We start from the raw sequence: 21,289 nt of genomic DNA, 5'->3' as shown, positions 1-21,289 counted from the left end.
ATTTTCGAGAAGAGATTTTAATATATATGCTATTATTTGCTATGCTTTAGATATAATGCTTTTGCCAGTGCACCCCCCATTACTCTACTGCCATGCTGTCACGTTAAAAACTGATGTCAGTTCTCAGAAGGTCATGGTGGCTCATGTCTTTACACTTAGCACTGAAGGGGCAGTGAAAGGATGTGGCAAGTTTGAGGCCAGCTTGAGCTAATCGGTGAAATGTCTCAAAAATCAGTCTTTTCTTGAACACTCTCATGATTTGAACCCAGTAAAACTTGTTAAGTTTTTGCTTACTAGACGTGCCATTGGCCTGAAAACAATTGCATATAAACATACTAGGATTCACAGAACTCTAAAACCATGAACTGTTTCTGTTTTGAATACCCTTTTTCATCATTGGCTTCTGTGTTCGCACTATCAGCTTTAGCTCCATATTTTTGACCCCAAGAAGTCACAAGATATGGAGGCCTATTATCAATATTCTAAAAGCAGGACAAAAAGAGTAGGTGGTCCAAAAGATACAGTTACTTAGGAATTAAAAGGGATAGCTTACAGCAGTGTTATCTAGAAAGCAAAAAAATATAAAAACCATGTGAACACAACGACCAATAAATGAACAACTGAGAGGATGAGAATAAAATGCAATCATAATAAAATGCACTAAACTAATTGTAGGAGATTAACTAAAAATGAGTATTAATGACACAAAGAAATAAAACAACACAGCAAATAAGCTCATCTCTGGATGGAGAAGCACCTCCTGAGGACAGAGGCATGGACAGTGGACAAAGCAAGCATGATTGATCTTAAGCAAGCAAGAACTTAAGATAGAAGGCAAGAAAGATGGGGACAGGGAGATATGCTTTAGTAGTCAGTTTTATTTTACTTTGACTACAAGACAAGTAAACATATCTGAAAAGGAAATGCTGCAAGTTTTTCAGATCACCAAGACTAGGCACCATTCAAGTTCTAAGACCGTTACGTTGAATTGGGAAAGAGTAAGTTGGCATGGACTCCTAACATCAAATATGTGATGCAAGGTTTACCACATGCAGCTTCCATCACAACTATCAACAAGGAATCGAGATTGGCAAGTGTCATGGTAAATGACCCACAGGACTTTGTTTATGAAACTCCTTGGGAGCTATATTTAGAGTGAAGAGTATCCCAATGTTACCCAAGACAGTATGAATCAAGTACAACATTCAGTGAATGAAATCCTACGCTGTCATAGCTGAATGCATTAACGTGGTTTGAGTCTATTTATGTAAAATTCAGCACTAATTGATACCACACTTAAGTGTTTAAGAGCAGGCACAGAGAACAGTCATAACAATAAAAAGGAAAGTTAGTGCTTAATCAAAAACTCTGGATAAGGAAGTTATTTCACATGAAGAGGCAGAGCAAAATGGAGATGGTTATAAATAAGTCTCTAAAGGATTGTTGTTTTCTTTAGTCATGGGCGTTGATTGTTAAATTATATCAAGTATTTTATAAGCCTCTCCTAAGTATAATTAATACATACCATAGCAAGATAGCTAATATAACCTTAAATGAATAGTATAAAAGGAAAACACATTGGGCAAGTGAGACACTACAACATACAGGGCTGGTCTTACCCATGGAGGCCGTGGAGGTCTTGTGCTTTGTCCTGTCCTCCTGAGAGGCAATGTCTAAACCCAAGGGTCATTTTTGGAAGTTGATGGAAATTTTTGCTACTTGAAGGTACTGGGCTATACTAGAGAGTTCAGGTTAACAGGATGATTTATGATGTAGGTTTTGAGCAAAAGAACCAGCTCTATTTCTGAAGGAAGTAGAAACTAAGATCATCAATGTAGGGATGAACTATAATAAAGTTTCAGTACAATCTAAGAATACCTAGGGTGCTTCTTTTCTGAGCAATACTCTGAGCACTGTGTGGACAACTCCCCAACTAAGGGAGCAGGAAATCTCAAGCCTGGGTTCCCCTGTGTTCAGCCCAGTCACCTTTTCCAGGCCTCATTTATATCAACTATTTTATTGACATAAAGCATATCCCAAACTATAATACCTTCAATGAATTCTAGATGTCCTTTTTTTGTTTGTTTGTTTTTGTTTTTTTGTTTTTTGTTTCGAGACAGGGTTTCTTTGTGTAGTTTTGGTGCCTATTCTGGATCCTGCTCTGTAGACCAGGCTGGCCTTGAACTCACCGAGATCTGCCTGGCTCTGCCTCCCAACTGCTGGGATTAAAAGCATGCGCCACCACTGCCTGGCTAGATGTCCTTTTAACAGATTCAGAAAGAACAAACAAACATAGCTCTGCTGTAATGACCCTAAGGTTAGTGACACAGGAGAACTGAAAAGAACCCAATACCTAAACTCAACTTAAAAGAAGACTTTACAAAAGTTCATTTTTTAAATGATTAGAGGTTACAGAGAGTCACACGAGAAAGATTCAATTGAGGGATCCAACAGGTGCTGTAAAATTAATGCCGTCATTTTGGTACATGTCTTTCTCAGCATGATGGGGCAGACTAGAGGCAGCATGGGCTCAGCTAAGTGCAGCACTCAGCTTTTGCAAGCAGCTATGTGTGTGCTCACTGAAGTTATGTATAAATAATTCAACCTTTGCATTAATTTGTAGATTTCAGGAATTTTTTCTTTAAAGCTCTAATTCCCACTTTAAAAGAATCTGGCAGAATACACAAATCTTATAAAATTCTTGAGACTTCTCTTGATTCTGGAATTCTATCCGAGTAGTTGGGCCCTAAGTCATTGACAAAACCTTCATGAACTCAACACATTAGAAACAAGTCACCTATAAATAAGTTAGGTAACAAAAATGAGTGGCTTTTAGATGTTGCCTCAAAGGTGGACAGCAAGTTTCAGTGATGGGATAGATACCTCACTTGTCTTTTTGATAACACTGAGAAGGGAATATCTCCACGTCAGTGTCAGCATTCTACTACCAAGTACAGTTTCACTCCAAGCTCTTTCATTCTAAACCAGCTGTTACTGTAGAGACCAGACTCATCTTAGCATTCAATACCTCAAGACTGTGCTTTATAAATAGAAAACAACTTTGACTCCAACTATCCTTTTAGTGGCAATTAGAAATCGTTAAAGTATCGTAGTGTTTAAATCACAACACTGGCTATAATCTGAAAGGGTGACAATAATCCTTTAATGGATTACACCCAAATATGTTGTGATGTGGTTTTCTAAAACATGTTTCTCAATTAAAAAACTTAGAATAAACACCCTCTACCTAGAGCAATCAACATGAACAGGATCCTTCTCTACAGCAATAATGTGATTTTGTAACCTACAAACAGGAATGCACATATATTTTACAAGCATTATGCACATATGCTATATATATATGAGTACACACACACACACACACACACACACACACACACACACACACACTCACAATGAAAATACCTATTGTCTATTGTCAGAATAAACCACCTAAATTCAAGGTTTTTATCTGAAAATCCACCAGGTTCCCTGTCTATAATGTCAGTGCTGATAGTTATCTGGTGGGTTGTAATAAAGTGAAATAACAAACATGGAACTTGCACAGAAAGACTATCAGGAACGATTATTATGGTGGTTTACTACTTCTGAGTACATGACATTTTACTACATGCTCTGTAATTTACAACAAATAAACAGTTCTGTCCAGAACGTTAATTATCCAACCTTAAGAAGAATACTTAGACTGAATTATCATAGCTGATCCATCAAGGAAGCACTGCATTCAAAGAGTTCCTTTCGGAACCATAAAAAGGTCATTTTAAGTCAAGATTAACAATTTTAATGCCAGATGCGGATGGTTTTCAACATGATTAGTTTTTTGAGATTACACGGTATAACTTAGACAACATCCAATTAGCATTCAGTGCTTCAATGTGAGAAAATGTTACTGCAGTTAGAAAATTCTCATATACACATATCACGTGAGACCCAAAATTTCATATGCATGCACAAAAATATCATTTCCAGTGAGGGGGTAAAAAAAACCAAACACATGCCACAGTAGAGGGGCTGGGCAGTATAAGCTAATCATCTTATTACAAGGATAAACAACTCTGAAAGGGACCAAACCAACAATTAAATGTTTCCACCCAGAAGTAATACCATCTTCATTTATATATTCACCGGCTCACGCTTATCACAAGATGATAGCAATATAAAATAGGCAAAAATATGCAATTAATTGATGCCAAGAAAAAGCAGACTGAATATTGGCCAGTAGCATTAATGCCACCATACTAGCCCACAAGGATCTAATCTTAGCCTCTACTGGAGAAAGGCTTACCCTCTGCCATAGTAAGTGTGGAGAATCAATTCCAAAACACTAATAGAAGGACTATAAAGTCTACCTTTTGCACATATTGTTCTCATATAACTCTCCTTAATTAATGGCATGAAACATTATCCTTTGGCTGGAGAACTATTTGGTTCCAATATTTGCTAAAAATTCACTTGAGGCATGTAACAATTGCAAGCAGACTAAAAGCCATCTTAACACTACTCATCCCTCTAGATTCTTCATATTATATCCTTCTTGCATCACCAGAAAGTAATATACAGAGGTCAAATTATCTCAGCTCCAAGTAGAACTCTCTTTGATGCATTAAGATGCAGTAAGAAATGAATTAGGGACAAAATTATTGCCTTTTTTCATAATAATTCAGCCAGGAAGACAATTGAACACTACGTATTTAGCTCCCATAACAGTAATTAAATCTAAAATATTTCCATCAGTGCTTTTGAGGAAAAGGCTTTGAGCTGCTCAGGTGGGATAATGGAATTCATTTTACTCCTCATCTTTATTTCCATTAATATTCTAACTGCTGTCCTGCATGATCAAGTGTCACAAATAATAGATACTTGGAGGAGTAAAGGAATAGATAGATTACTGATTCTTTATCCAAGTGGGATGTCATCACCTGAGTTCCCTGTCTTTAATACTTGAAAAAAAGAATTTTAAAGAGCAGTTCCTGTTGCAATTGTGGGAAGCAGAATTTCACCTTAAATTCTTTTCTTATTTTCTAGTACATATTAATCTTCTCAAGAATTTAATCTCATAATTTGCATGAAGAAGAGTTATATATGAATTTAGTATTCAAGCAAAGAAACTAAGATAATGGAAAACAAGACACAAAATGAGCAGATTTCAAGAAACAATCCACAAAGACTCCATATGTTAATGATATTCACATGTGATACTTACAAAGGTTCTGAGCAATTTTAGGATCTAGAAATTTAAGTTCCTTAATTCTTTTCTTAATAACTTTCTTCTCTTCAAAATCATTTGTATTCCTTTTCGCTGTAAGACAAAAGAGATTCATACTAGAATCAGTATAAACTTCAAGGGCAAAAGGGCAGGAAATGAACTTTTTCCATCAAAAAAGTTAACATACTAAACCACACAGTAATAAAAATACATTCTCATCATTTACTACCCCGGACTTACACTGCTCCAGGGAGACACCAGTGGCTCTTAGGCTTGTAAAATTACTAAGACTGAAGGCCAAAATGGAAAGCACTGGTAAAACAGTGATAACTTGGATAGTGATAACTTGGATAGCATGATAGCATGAGTTGTGAGAGTGTATATAGTAAGATCATTTGAATGAAATGAGAACAGTTACAGCAGTTGATAAACTTAATTTAGAAAGGGTTAACAAGTGATCCCAAGAATACTAAACAAAAAAATACTAAATAATAGCTTCTTTGTGTGATATAACATGTATTTAAAACTACAAATCTGTTTCAGTAATTATTCAGTTAATACAGTATTCTTCATAAACACCATGTGTTTTTATTGTAAATTTTATTCGCCCTAAGGGAATACAAATTATACTCCTACATACTGGATAAACACAGGGCTGATTTTTATTGTATGCTTATTTTCATTCTTTTATTGTAATAAAGAATACAAAGCACCAGCTGAAAAATGTTAGGCTAGGTGATGCAGGGGCGATGCTAGACCAAGCAGACATGTAGGCAGAAGTTTCTCTCCCGCCTGGTCCCTCAACCATTCAGTTCCAAATAAACACAGAGGCTTATATTCATTATAAAACTGTTTGGCCTATTGCTCAGGCTTATAACTAACTACCTCTTATGCTTAAATTAAGCCATAATTCTTGTCTATGTTTAGCCACGTGGCTTGGTATCTTTTCTCAGTCCAACATTCTTATCTTAATTCCTGGGCATCTGGCTGGCAATTTCGTCTCTGCCTTTCCTCTTCCCAGCCTTCTCCTACTTTGATCACCCAGTCTACACTTGCTGCCTGGCTGTGGCCAATCAGCATTTTATTAAACCAATAGGAATGACAAATCTTTACATTGTACAAGAGCATGATCCCACAAGACTTGAGACAAGCTCTGTACTTTCCCATTATGCAGAGACTGGACAACAAATGATACAGCTACCTCTCCCAGGACTTGATAATAACCCAAAATTTTTCTTTTCAGGATCCCCTAAAGATGTCCTCTTCCCCAGATACCAGGAAGCAATTTTAAGAACACAGTGCCCACATTCCCAGAAGTGGGTTAGATGGTTTTTGGTTCTTCAGTGAGTTACGGATATCTGTCACTGTTTTGGTGGCTGATTACAAGTTGTTATTGGTAATAGCCAGGAAACAAGCTAAACAAAGGAGACTAGATTCAGCGTTCTTATTTGAAGAAAAAAAGAGAATATAGATATGATAAAAGGTGTATTATTGAATCTACGCTGAAAAAAAAGATACACAAATGACAGGTTATTGAATCTATTCTGAAAAGAAAGAAGGGAGAATATGGATATGATAAGATAAAAAAAAGTAGATTATTGAATCTACTTTTAAAAAGCAACTACTCGTTTAAAATACTGTACATCGGATTGAATTTTTATATAATGTACACAAATTGTGTATATTGATACAAAGTTGAGATTATTTTTGTTGGAACATAGTGTACATATATTTCTACTTTTGTTCAAGATATTATACCTATGCAGTTCATTTAACAATATAATTCAAATTGCTAGTCTTTGAAAGTTATTACACACTATTTAGGAAAATAAAGAAATGCAAGTTAGTAGTTAGTCACTGCAATCAAACTTGTAGTAATGTTAGGTATGCTTTCAAGGACAAATAGCTATATTTTAGATAGATCATCTTCAAACACTTCAGAGATCTACAGAATATGTTATATAAGATGTTTTAATAATACGGATTCTTTTTTTTTAATCACAAGGAGACATGTCTGCTCCTGGCAGCACCAATCTACTTCAGAGAAGATGATGGGCATTGAAGAAACTCCATATGGAGTTTGCTTTCTTTGTGGCAAAAGTTAGCCACTGGGCAAGAAACTGCACTTGCCTCAATTGCTTACAGTATGCTGTCCAAAATGAACAAGGAGGACACAAAAGAAAGGACTGCCGAACTTTACCAAGACAGGGTATGACAACCTTCAGAAAATTCTGCTTCACAGATAAGTCTGTCAGATATGCTAGGCCTGTAGGCTGAAGACAGATACCTCAAAGCTGCAAACAAACCTTGGGTGACTATCTAGTTAGCCAGCTGTTTCTGTCATTTCTCATATTTTTTGGAAGTCACTTGTTTGAGCTTCCTGCTTACTCAGTAAATATTATTTCCTTCTCAGGTCTCTGAGGGAGTTGAAGACTAGATATAGTCATAGTTATAGCTTTCCTTGTAAACAAATTCAGAAAAGAAACTCACTAAAGAGGTATTAAAGTGTATAAGTTTGAAAGACATCAAAAGATAGTTTTTGGTTGGTAATACAAGTTAGGAGAGAAAGTATATTAGGTACAATATTTTGGACTCATCAAAATAGGATAAAGAATGGAGTATTTTCTCTGAATCTGTCAAGTGTTAATGGATTGGACATTATTAATGTAATTCTTGGCTGTATATTGTATATACTTATTGTTCTTATTGTATATTGTTTTTCTTATATTAGTTATAAACTTCTTTTAGTATTTTAGACCAAAAAAAAAAAAGGGAAATGTGATACTTGAAATCTAAGAAATAAAGCTTGCCTGAAGATCAGAGGACTGAGCCAGCCACAGAGTTCAACACAGAGATTAGGCACTGGTGGCACACATCTTTAATACTAGCACTCAGGAGGCAGAGATCTGTATTGAGCTCTCTGAGTTCAAGGCCACACTGAGCTACATAAGATTGATCTAGTCTAGGAGAGAAACAGAGCCAGGCAGTGGTGGCACACGCCTTTAACCCCAGTATTCGGAAGCACACACGCCATTAATCCCAGCACCAGGAAGGTTGAGATAAGAAGTGAAATGGCTGGGCAGACGAAGGCATATAAGGCTTGAGGAGACAGGAACTGGAGACCCTTTTCTCTGAGGACTCAGAGGCATTCATTCTGAGGATTCCTGGAGGAGTTGGCGAGGTGAGAAGTGGCTGTGGCTTTTTTCCTCTGATCTTTAAGCATTTACCATAATATTTGGCTCTGGGTTTTTAATCAAGACCATTTAGGATTCATACAACATAGACATCCCCAACATCATAAAATTTAAGGCCCACTAAAATTAACTATAAAATAAATGGCAGTCAAAATACACTGATAAACTGATAATTTTTCAGTACGAACCACAGGAAAAAAGACAAATCTAAGGCACACAAGTCAAGTACAATCTTCCTGAGATAATGGGTAACCAAGTCAAAGCTTAAAAAAGAAATACAGATAAAAATGAGCAGCAGGGAGGAAGGAGAGAAAATAGAAAAAGTCTGTGTGTGTGTCTCTGTGTGTGAGAGACACACATTTAAGAATGTGGATATAGTACAAGCAGAGGATATTAAGTAAATTAAATGACACCAAAATAAAGTCAGGAACCTAATTATCCAAGATCTCTAAAGCCAGTCTAATATGTTTGAATTTTATTCACAGAGTACTGAGGAATCACTGAAGATTCAGCATCTTGTAGCTATATCAAGAGAACTCCACATTAAGGGGGACTGAGAGCTTTTTAAAAATGGCACAAATAGTAACTGAAAGGTGAGAATATAGAATTACAGTAATCACCAAGGGTGAATACCAACCTCGGCAGACCTGGAGAGAATGGGTGAGCACAAGAGTTGCATCAACAGTGGGAACTAAACTAATTATTGCACCAAAGCAAGTCTTCCTTTCGAATTCCAGGTTGGATATCCAACTGCTTACTCTCAACATCTGTAACTGAATGTCTAATACAAGTGTTACCACCACATGTCTAAAGTTCAACTCCTGAAGTGTACCTCCCTCCATATCTCTCTTCCAACATCAACCCTTACAGCAGAAAGGAGGCATACTCCTAACTGAGTGGCTCAAACTGAACAGTTTACACTTCTGTCACAATCATAGCTAGTCAGTGTCTCTAGTAGGTCTTACCTCCCAAGAACCAATTACCTAACACAATCACTCCAAAACACCTCTCTGGCTGCTACTTCTCTGCTCGTTAGGACTATCATCTTTTTCCACCTTGAATACAACTGTTCCCTAACTAGTCTCCCTTGTTGCCTAACTGCAAATTATCTACACCCTCTTTACCACACTGAAGAGAAAGGAGTCTACTTAAATTCCCTAAAAAGCCCTTGCATGCCTTACAGCTATGCCAACCCTACAACCAGCTTCCCCAACATCATTTCTCTGTCTTTTAATTTTTTATTCCAGAGCATTTCTTTTTTTCTATTTTTCCACTGGAGAGTAAGACTGCTTGAATAAGCAAAAAAGTCAGACTCAAAACATGGAGCACATGCATATCCATGATCATCTTGGCACTGTTCACAATAAGCACATTATTGAATTAGCCTAAGCGTACCTCAAAGAATGAATGAATAAGGAAAACCTAATCCACACACAAAGGAATACTGTTCAGTCATAAAAAAAAAAAAAAAAAAAACAAACCCAGGCATTCACAGGAAAACTGATATAACTAGAGTTTGAAAAAGTGACCCAGACTCTAGAGGCAAACAGTATGTGTGAAACACAGGATGGGAAACATAAAGGAAATCTTAACAGAGGGGAAAGTAGGAAGACAAGTATTAGGGAAGAAAACCTGGATCAGAGGGAAGGGTAGGAGAAGCTAAAAAAAGATAATGGAGGATAGAAATGATCAAATCATATATTATGCATGGTTGAAAATACTACAATGAAACACTTTATTTTGTATAATAAATACGATGAAAGGGACCATCATCTACCACTGCAATGTTAGTACCAAGAACTAAGGCTGGGCATTCAGTGCTCAGTAAGTATATTTTGTGTAGATACACTCCTATGTATAAATAGAGGAATTCACTAAGTCTAAGAGGAGAAAGGTACTGCTACTTTACTTGCTGGCAAATGAGGAATAGGTTTGAACTAGGCCAGCTTTGAACATATTCTCCACATGGTCAAAACAACAGGCAATGGACATGAAGACATAAAGAGTTATCTAGAATGGAGAGAACAGTATCATTCCCAAGAGTTACTGCACGATCACTTTTCCTAGATGCTAAATTACCACAAAAATCTCCTTCCCAGTACATAATACCTTTTGTTATTTTATACTGCCTGAAGTGTGATAGATGAAATCTATTAAGAATGGCTTAGTCCCCTTTGCTTAGTCTTACCAAATAACAATCATCTACCTTTTTTTTGGTAGGTTCTATATATTATTTTTATAATTCCTAAGAGAAGGGCAGGCACTAATTTTTAAGGTTGAATTCTCATTAGTATTTCTCACATGCTGAAACATTTCCTAGTGTATTCTGAAGAAAAAGCCAATGACTCGGTAACCTACGTTTTAAATAACTTCCAGTGAAAACTCCATGAGGAATGGCTCTGAACCACATTTAGCTTCTCCTATCACCCCACAATAGTGACCCTCATTACCAAAGTGAGGGAAGAAATGCTTCAGGAGCTAATCTTAAGAACTGATCAATGACTTTTACTCCAGTAGCCTTTTTACTGTAGTATACTAAATACCACAAAAAATAACTAAATAAATAAAGTTTACTACCAACCTTGCAACTTCAGTTTACACTCAAAGACTAAATAAGTATTAACCAATTCTCTCTGGTTTACAAGAAAGTGATGGTAGACTCTTGCTTAGTTTAATGTATCAGTATACTCATAACACAGCAAATGTATGGTTTTCTTCACTTTCCCGACTATACAGCCAAAGGATGGGAAATACACGAGGAGTGAGAAGGATCCATTTTCCACAGAAAACAGTGGAAGCAAAACACCTCAGTTTAAACAGTTCAAGTTAATATGGTACAGACAGTGACTCTACTTAGTTAAAGGGACCACCCGGGGGGGACCCCAAACATCCAGGATCTTCAGAAGTGAAAAGTTTTCTTTTTCTTTAAAATCAGCCCGACAGCTGGCTACTTCTCATCAGGGGGAAAGCAGAGAAATGACGTATGTAAGTGTCACAGACAGAGCAGCAGTCAGTTGGCGTATGTCATTCCCCAGTGCAGAAAAGAGGAAGGGAACAATTTTAATGGGAGAGGTTCTTAGTCAGTGGCACTCAGGTCAGAAAGGGATGAAGGAAATTCCTAAGCACTGCTAGTATTTGTGAAGACCGCTAAAAGAGCCAAATGGCCCCCTTCATATTTCTGCCATGGGACCATTTACCAAAATGTCTGTAAAAGAGGCAGACAGAGGCTGGTGACACTCTCTTGACTCTAAAGAATTCTGAGCTAAATAAGCTTCCTTTCTGTATAAATCACAGTTTCCATTATTTTCATATAGAAACGGAAAACACACTAATACAACAAAAATAAAAAGGATTAATTATAGAAAAATATGACTAAAGAGAGCGACCATTTTTTGTGAATAAAATTTTTACACAAAATTCCATTCCCAATTCCATGCTGATAATATCTCTGCAAAACACTAACAAGCCACACCCCCAAATCAAAGGAGAGCTTGAAATGGTGGCACACAGTTCTGCACCTCAGCCCTGAACCTACCAATAAGGACATTGTCCTCTAAAAGTAGACAGAAGAGTGACACAAAGTGATCATTGCTTTTATTTAAGCCTCCTGGCACAGACAGAAGGGACAGCAATGTAGCCTTGTGTAGCAATGTGTGTAAAGCAAACACACCCCCCACTTCACCTGGGTAGAGCTCAGCATCTTCAGCCAAGACAAACACACCTACGCCTCAAGACAAGATTTTTTCCTGGATAACATGAAACACTGAATCAGAGGGTCAGATTATTAAAACTGTCTATGCTTGTGAGCTAGCCATTTTGCCATTAGAAGTCTGTGTTTAATCTTACTTCCTAGACATGTAAAGTAACACTCCATTTTCCATGAGAAGATTAATCCTGTTCAAAAGCTCCCCGATCACTAACACAGCATACGCTCCATTTTATGTAGGCTTTATGTCAGAATTAAGTCAAAGATGACGAAACTTTCTCTGTCGCCAAGAGCCATGAACTGAAAAAGTCTTTTCTAATTACATCTTCACTTTATTCCTATCCTATGTTCAAAGTTTCAGGAATAGCAGCAAAATTATATGAAGAATCTCCTTTCAAAATCTTTTCTTTCACACTAAATTTTCCATTAAAATTATAGTTCCATGGTACATGATTATACATCTTATTCTGGCCCATTTTCCATTATGTTCTAATCAGACTGATTTAAAATGTGACCTTTGAGGAATTAGATTCCATATAAATTTTATCATAAATTCCTTACAAATTTTATGATATATTATTTCACTATTTAAAAAATAGAATATGCATGTCAAAATATGTTAGTAGAACATAAGACAGTTTTCTCTTTTCACAATGGAATATTTTATAAAAGTATGTGCTATCTGTAATTGTATAACGTATTTTTATTTATTCAGATTAAATGTATATCACACTAATGTGTTTTAAAACATGAAACATTGAAATGTATCTAGTGCTCATTTAACACAAATGTAATAAAATTTTACATGCTAATGATTACAATAAATTGCCATTTTTAATTACGTAACTTCTGAACACAATGAGTTGAATTCAAAACTGTGGAAAACACACATCTTTACCTGATTTAAAAAGCAAGCATTCTCTGTAATACTAAAAGATGCCAGTAAATTAACCTCATTTACATAAAAAGAATAAGTAATACATTTAGGACATGAGGCCTGGGAAGTCTTAACAGTGTTCAAAGTAGATAGAGTAAGGCACAGGGGGAAACTAGGCACCTATGAATGTCTTACCTAACTGCTAACGTCTGTTGTTCTTATTATAGGCATTCTAAGAAGCTAATACACAATGTAAGAACTACACGAATTTTAGAAGCACAAGAGTCATGGACGAGGAAATGCCGTCTGTTCATTCTATAGATGAGAAAACCTGACTACAGAGGTTTTTATAGGCAGGCAAAGAAAGAGTTTGACTGTGACCAGATCTGAGCCTGAGCCACTGCCTAGAAGGCTTGACACAGAAGGCTGCGGCACTACCAAGTGGTCGGCAGTCAGCCCACCACAGAAAGAGAACTCCCATTCCTTCGCTATATCACTGATGCAATGCACCCTGGCTCCACGTGCTCAAAGGAGAGTGGTGAGGAAGGTCAATGGGCCTGAGGGAGGGAAGAGGAAGACACAACCTGCTGAATCCAATTAGCTGAACTCAAAGCTGGGGAAGAAATGACAGTTCCGGGTGGACGTCCTCTCACCCATCACGGGCTCTCCTGTGAAAGACAACTAGTGAGGCCTCCGTCTCTGCTATAGGATGCTGAGGAACTGACTGACAATTGGAAGGATTAGAATTCAAGAAAAAAAAAAAAAAAAACAGCTAAGAAAGGGGCCTCATACTATTGGTGGTTGCAATATAATGACATGGTTTTATGTAGGATTTAGAAAATTCAGAGGCAAAAAAAAATAAGACTCACAAGTAAAGGTGAAAAGACTTATGAGAAAAAACATGTACACATATGCACACAAGCATGAACGAACACACACATGCGCGAGCGCGCACACACACACACACACACACACACACACACACACACACACAGGTTTGGTTTATAATACAACCTTGGCAAAATATGAAAGTAAACAACTTAGTCCTAAAAAGTCTAATTGTATAAACTGCTTTAGTCACATGATCTGTCAAACCTAATTTCAGTATTTCTAGGCACATAAACAAAAAGCTATGCAACTAACTACACAGAAAATATTCAGAGACAAATGCATAGGCTATACTTCTGTTCAAATATTAATATGTGACTGCCATAACCACTCAAGACTTTTTCTGGCAAAAGAAGTTTATGACAATTCAAAGCTATAAACTATACACTATTTAGGAAGAGTAGTTGAAGCACTAAATGAAAATTTATGCAAAAGATTATTTCCTCTATAGCAATCATCAAAAGAGTAGCAAATATCTGCATATTTCTCATCATGGCATTCAGCTTCAGTAGTCAATGTCACAAAACAAATGGTCTTGAAGGGCTTTATTTTACAGTATAGGTCCTGCAAAGATAGGGAGGAGGAATTTGTTACTTAATGAAACTTTGAGGCTATCCATAGTTTGTTTTTGTTTTTAATCACTATGACATGTCAACAGCCAACTATCTAGGCAAGGAGAAACTTCTTGATCCAAACAATGTTACCAATATCTCATTCTCTTTCTTCTCCCTTCTCTCTCCCTCCCCCCTCTCCCATCCTGTCACTGTTGGCTAGGATATGTTTCATTTGTTTGTTAAATAAGGTCTCACTAGGAGTGGCTGGCCTGATACTGGTTATGCAGTCTACTGGGTCCTTAACCTGCTGCCTTATAATCCAGAGTACTAAAGTTACAGGTATGAACTACCATAACAGGGTTATTTGCCTGATTTGGTTAGCCCTTTGAGGAATATACCAATGAAAATAATTTTATCTTTTCTCAGAAGCCAACCTCAACCCCAGAAAGGGACAACTTTATTTATTTGAAAATTATTACACCACAACTTAAAATGAACCAATAACTTGAGAAGCCCTTTGTATTAACAGCTTCTTATAACCAAGGTCTTCAATAGCAACAAAAGGAAAAGGAGAAAAGGTGTTTTCTTGTGAGGGAAAAAAAATAACCTGAAAGTTAAAATTTCTCTGGGTGGGGGTGCAAAGGACATAGACTATGCTTCTTACCCGAAAAGTCAGTTTTGATCATATGGATATAAAGTCCAAAAGAAAAAGGAAAAGACTATTAAGAGATAAAAATCCCACTGGAAAAGAAACTATATCCATGTCAAATGATCTTTCTTGGCTCACTTTGAGAACTCAGAAAAATCCCCCTATATCTTTTACTATGTACCTTAGTTTTTCCCTCCCCTAAAGTACCTTTCTACTACCTGCTCCTCATGAATTCACTGAAAGACTGATGTTTCCTCATAATGGACTACTGTACGTATATATAAAAGGCATTTTTATCACTGACAGTTGGCAGCAAACCTTCTTATGTATATGCTCTGATAATACTAGAAAGCAGAAATAGGTCTCTGCAAGAAGAAACTGCAAAGAAGCCTCTGCACACTAATACATGACATGCTAATGCTCACACCAGAGAATGCGCTGGGGAAAGAAAAGAACCTATTACACAAAGAATGAGAACTCGATGTACATTCCTAATTACAAAGGAAGATGAAGTCCACATGAGGATATGGGTAACTCAGGATCTGCATCATGCTGCAGAACAGAAAGACTTAATAAGCTAACTTATTAGAATCTATACACAGAGTGCTGAGCAACTTGAGACTAGAAAGGGTAGCCATGAATTTTATTAACCAATAAAGTAATGTCATAGTAGTGAGCACATCATCCCTGGTGTGTCAAAGTGTGGGGGAAACATAATGGATAGCTTCATGAAAATTCCACTCACCATGAAGTGATCAGACTTAAGAAACAAATCTCACAATACCTAACTTATATTCGATGAGAGCAAGCTGGCTCTCATGATTTTGTTTTGCTGTATTTGCTCTAATGGATCTTACATTTGTGGGAAAGCTGACCCAGAGCATGGTATGACAAAACAAACTTCACAGTAACATTTGTTTTTGTGAAGAAAGAATGAAGCGTTAGGAAATTCCCTACCACAGGAACCACATGCTTGTCTTTACGAATGGACTTCATGTTGTGCTGGGAAAGGATTATAAATACCAGTGCTGAACAGAAATTACATGTCTGGATAGGAAAGAAGGGCAGATTGAACATGTGCAATTCCACGCAAACTCTGTTCATCCATCTCCTAAGTCACTACCCCCCACCCCTATTCTGTGATCTTTTCTCTCCTAGCCACATGGCCACTTCCATAATAGATTTTTCATTCCTCTCTGAAGGTTCCAGACAGCATTTCCGATCATCCTGGCTATCAATTACCCTGCCTAATTAAAGTTCCATTAGTTGCCTACTTCTTTGCTACAACTAAATACTTTTTTCTAGCCTCTCAACCACCAGACCTTAGAAACAATACAATACAAACAAGCAAATACCACCCATCACCAAGAAAAGTAAGAACAAAACCCTGGATTTTTCTAAAATGTATCTCTGACATATTGCCTGCTGGGTATGCCACATGCTACCCAAGACCCTGTGTGGCAGGCCACACAAATATGAAACGCTTGGTTGATGTAGAGAAAAAGCCCTACATAGGCCTGCACAGTATGAAGAGGTTATGGGAGGGGCCAGCAGAGTTTATGTTATAGTCTATTAGGGAAAACTACATTTCAAATAACGACCTTCAGGTGAGAGGGAAAAAGAGGCGTGTTTAACTAGGTGTACGTATGAATTGAAGGGAAGAAGTACTAGACACAGAAAGATGGAAGGTGTTATGATTGTGGCATAACAATGAGAATGCCACAAAATTGTACAATAAAACACAGCAACAAATACTAATATATATATAACCACAACTTTAAAATTAGAAAACTTGTCTTTAACGGGCTTCATTTCAAATCATTCTAACAAAGTCTTTTTTAGCCTGATGATATGAAAAGGTACTTAGCATTAAGAACAGTCAATGCTTTGCTTTTAAAATGGCGAGAAAAAATTCTAAGTGACCATGAAATCATCACACCAGAAAAAAATGAGATCACTTAGCATGCATATAGCTGATGCGCAGACATGCTCAAGGGAGTGAGCATTCATTTTGCAGCATGATATAACACGTGGGCACAATGCTTTTCCTGTCCTGACATGAGCATGCTGATATGTATTCAAAAAAAAAAATCATTCTTCCCCTGGCCTTACCCCTACCACTCCCATGAATTTCTTCTCCAAATTGTATGAAGAATGCTTGGACAATTCTTATTATAGAAAACTGAGTTCTAGTTCCATTTTCTGCAAAACCCAACACACTCAGTCTTCTGGGACATAGAGGGCATGTGAAAGTTTACAATGGTGTTTCCAGGAAAGAATGACTTTAATTCTCTACTTCCGACATAGGAGTAAAGTTCTCTCATCTTTTATCTCCTTCCATTCTGAAGAGCAAGAGGAGTTAAGAATACCAGCGATTTCCCTCAGTTCAATGTATGCCACTGGCACTGGAGAAAATGAAGAACCAGATTCTGGAAGAAATCACGTGACCTTTGCACTCAGCCTCAAGAGCTTCAGCCAGGACCAAGAGCCAGGAGAACTCCAGGGCATATCCAAGGACAGGCAAGTTAACATCCTAAAGGTCCTCTGCCCCTTTGATATGGCTCCACTTGTGCGGCTCTCACTAAGAATTGTCCAGGGAAAGGAAAGATAACCAGGATTGGAAACAGGTATCCCTGCATGATTTCTAAGTGCCAAAACTCAAAGAAAAGACTCCTAAGGATAAATAATATTTCCTAATTCTTCCCAATGACCATATTTAAAAGTGGTAGTTTTCTTCCATAAAATCCTAAATTCCCAGTGTCTCTTAGATGGTTTTCCATGCCTTAAATCCTACTTTAACATGACCACAAAATGCTATTAAAATAAAAAGTAGAATGCTCGTATTTCTCCATATGCATGAACACACATAAACAGATACATGCACAAATACACATACATGTACATACACCACACATAAGCATGAACATGCACATTTATGTACACAAATATACACATATACAACCCACATTTGCATTCATGTACACAAACATATGCACACAAATACATATACATATGACTCACACACACAGCACACAGATATATAGATTATATATTGATATATAGAGATATAGATATACCAAAAAACACATACATATAACACACAAGAAGGAAAAAGAAAAAAACAGGAATTAATGGAATTATTCAGTGAAAGGTTAATGGATGAAGCTTTTCATTAATGGAATTGCAGCAGCTTAAGTCTTATGAGAAGAAAAAATAAAATAAAACCTCACTTTAAACTCAATTGCTTCACAGTTATGTTGGGCCTCCTGACCCTTGAACATTTATATTATATAGAGAAGACTCTTTACAGCAAATGAAATAGTTCTATAAATTCCCTTCTTAACTAATTAAAACTATCTCAAGTTTAAATGCTTCATGAAATTGTCAGATAGTAGATGTTAATGTTCAAAAGAAGAAATTCAAACACTGCACAGTCTAACATACCCAGGTTTAGAACCTCCTATCAACTGTGAAGCTAAGGAATATGTCCGAATTTCTATCTTTAAAATATTCTCATAGAAGATGTTCTTCTCTGCGCGAACATGATTATGTGTGTGCATGTGTAGGACTAGGAATATAACCTGGGGGCTAGCAAATGTTGGGTAAGCAATCTACCACTGAGATATTTGTCCCCATATCTCTTTGAAGACTTTTTATTTTGAGATGGTCTTGCAGAGCTGCCCAGGCTGGCCTTGAACTTGTATATAACAGGCATTCTTCAGGGCTAGCAAAAAGATACCAAATCATGACACCGAGGTTTGTTATTTTTTTTATGAATAATCAGCCTTATCTTAGCTCTTCTTTTAATCTGTTTCTCTTTATGTTTTGCCTCGGGGCTTTTCCCCTTTCCTTTCTGTATATCCTACCTTTCCTGCTTCTTCCATGCCTGGCTGGCCCCAGGGCATCTTCCTCACTCCCTCATTCTATTCCCCATCTCTCTCCCTCCCCTTCCCCCACATCATGCACACAAACCTAGTTTTTTCCTCCTACTTATTCTCTGCCTGCCAATCCTGCCTATCCCTCTCCTGCCTAGCTATTGGCCATTCAGCTTACATTCAGGGGCCTTAGGCAGGCAAGGTGAAACAAATGCAACACATCTTTACATAATTGAACAAATGGAGCAGAACCAAATGTAACATATTTACACAGTAATATTCCCCAGCATAAACAAATGTAACACATCTTGACATAGTTAAAGTAATTCTCACAACACTTGTAACTTTCCTTCCTCAACTACTCATGTAGCTGAGATTAAGTCTGCCCCATGGTCATATTCTTAGACTATCTCATTTCATGATAAAAATACCAAATCTTATGTAAGTAATTTATCTGGAAGCTTAAAGTTCCTTTTCATCAATTAAAGGAAATAGGAGAAAAACCGGCATGACAAGAGCACTAAAGCACAGAGAGGTAAGTCCAGCCAATGGACAGATGGTCAACACCAATTCCCTCCTGGCCGTCTGCAGACTACTGAGTCCATGGAAACAATGGGAGCCTCCGGAAATGGGAAGCAATGTGAACAATTCATTTCACACCCAGGGAAAACAAAGACAGAAAATCCTGAAGGTCATAACAACAAACATCTTTCTCTTTTCTGAAAATCTTTCCATAGCATAGCCATACCAGAATTAGGGGCATTCATTTCCAACAAGAGACACACCCAAGAATTAGAAATTACTCCACAACAAAAGAAAATCAGATTTTTCTTAATAGTGATCAATCTGAAGGCTATGTGGTTGAACTTTGTGAGCCAAATATTTACAGGAGAAAATAATTACTGCAATCACCAAACTTTCCTTTTTCTACATCTGATAACAACATGCTACTGTAAGGAAGCATTCAGAGTATGAGGCAATCGTGGTTCCAGCAAAACAAGGCCCCTCTGTGGCTGAGAAAAATCTTGCAGGGGAATCAGAGTGATGAGTTCAGAATTTAGATGCATTCTACAGGACATGCTCCTTGCCTCCTAGAAAGACAGAAATCAAGGGAAAAGAGGTTTCTGGGAAGAACAGACACTGGGCAAAAGGTATGTGGGAAGTGACAGAAGATCAAAGAGAAATTGGAAACCCCACAGGAGAACATTTGTGTCAAGTTTCATATCCTTAATTCAACAGAAAGATTATATTAATACAAACACCGCACAAGCATTGGAGAACAGGAATAGAGGATGTTGTGTTTCAACAGCAATGAACAGGACAGAGGACTCTGGATTGTAATTCGTAAAGGAAGGACTAGAGAGGACAGAATCATTTCTTCTAAATAAATGCATCCAAATGCTCAACGAACAAGCAACACATAAAACACTGGTGTCCACTGACTGAGCTATATAGTGATCAAGGGGAAATCCTAGTCACAACTTAGCCCTCTCTGCTCAGCTCCAGGAGAACTCACAATGCCTTCTCAGCTCCTCACAGCCTAAGGAGGACAGATGAAATTTTCACTTCATCAATTACTTCCATCCTCACACTTGAGCAAATCTTTCTCAGGATAACTCTTACTCAGATTTCTTTCATTGCAGATGGGGGTTCCTTTTGATCACAAGCATTTGAAATAATTGCGATAAAAGAGATATCATGAAAGAAGGAGCCATCATAGGGTTAGAAAGAAACCTGGTGCTAGGGAAATTGCCAGGAATCCACAAAGATGACCCAAGCTACTCAAAACAATAGTGGAGAGTGTGCCTGAACTGGCCTTCTCCTCTAATCAGATTGGTGACTACTCTAATTGTCATCATAGAACCTACATCTAGTAACTGATGGCAGCAGATGCAGAGATCCACAGCTAAGCACTGGACCAAGCTCCTGGAGCTCAGTTGAAGAGAGGGAGGAAGGATTACATGAGCAAGTGGGGGGAGGGGGGACAAGATCACAATGGAGAAAACCACAGAGACAATTGACCCAAGCTAGTGGGGGCTCTGGACTGACAGCTGTGGAACCTGCATGGGACCAAACTAGGCCCTCTGAATGTGGGTGACAGTTGTATGGCTTGATGTGTTTGTGGGGACCCCTGGTAGTAGGACCAGGAATTATCTCAGGGGCATGTATTGACTTTTTGGAGCCCATTCCCTAGGGTGGGATACCTTGCTCATCCTTGATACAAGGGAGAGGAACTTCGTCCTGCCTCAACTTGGTATGTCAGACTTTGTTGACTTATCCCCTGAGCAGTGGATTAAATGAAATAAATGAATGTATTTA

The 21,289-nt window shown here is 37.5% G+C and overlaps 1 protein-coding gene across 3 annotated transcripts in view; it reads right to left on the bottom strand.

The window, feature by feature from the left end:
* Diaph3 (diaphanous related formin 3) overlaps window positions 1-21,289 on the bottom strand; it is a 502,378-nt gene that overhangs the window by 250,132 nt on the left and 230,957 nt on the right. For all 3 annotated transcript variants that reach the window (XM_052732620.1, XM_052732621.1, XM_052732622.1), the window contains one exon: window positions 5,225-5,320. In XM_052732620.1, the coding sequence (XP_052588580.1) occupies window positions 5,225-5,320 (96 nt within the window). The remainder of the gene's footprint in view (window positions 1-5,224; window positions 5,321-21,289) is intronic.

The sequence above is a fragment of the Peromyscus californicus genome, unplaced genomic scaffold (assembly GCF_007827085.1).
Source record: "Peromyscus californicus insignis strain IS unplaced genomic scaffold, ASM782708v3 Scaffold_12__1_contigs__length_115047231, whole genome shotgun sequence".
NCBI classification, from domain to species: domain Eukaryota; kingdom Metazoa; phylum Chordata; class Mammalia; order Rodentia; family Cricetidae; genus Peromyscus; species Peromyscus californicus.
Note: the sequence above shows the minus strand (reverse complement) of the source record. Positions and strands in the feature narration are given on the sequence as shown.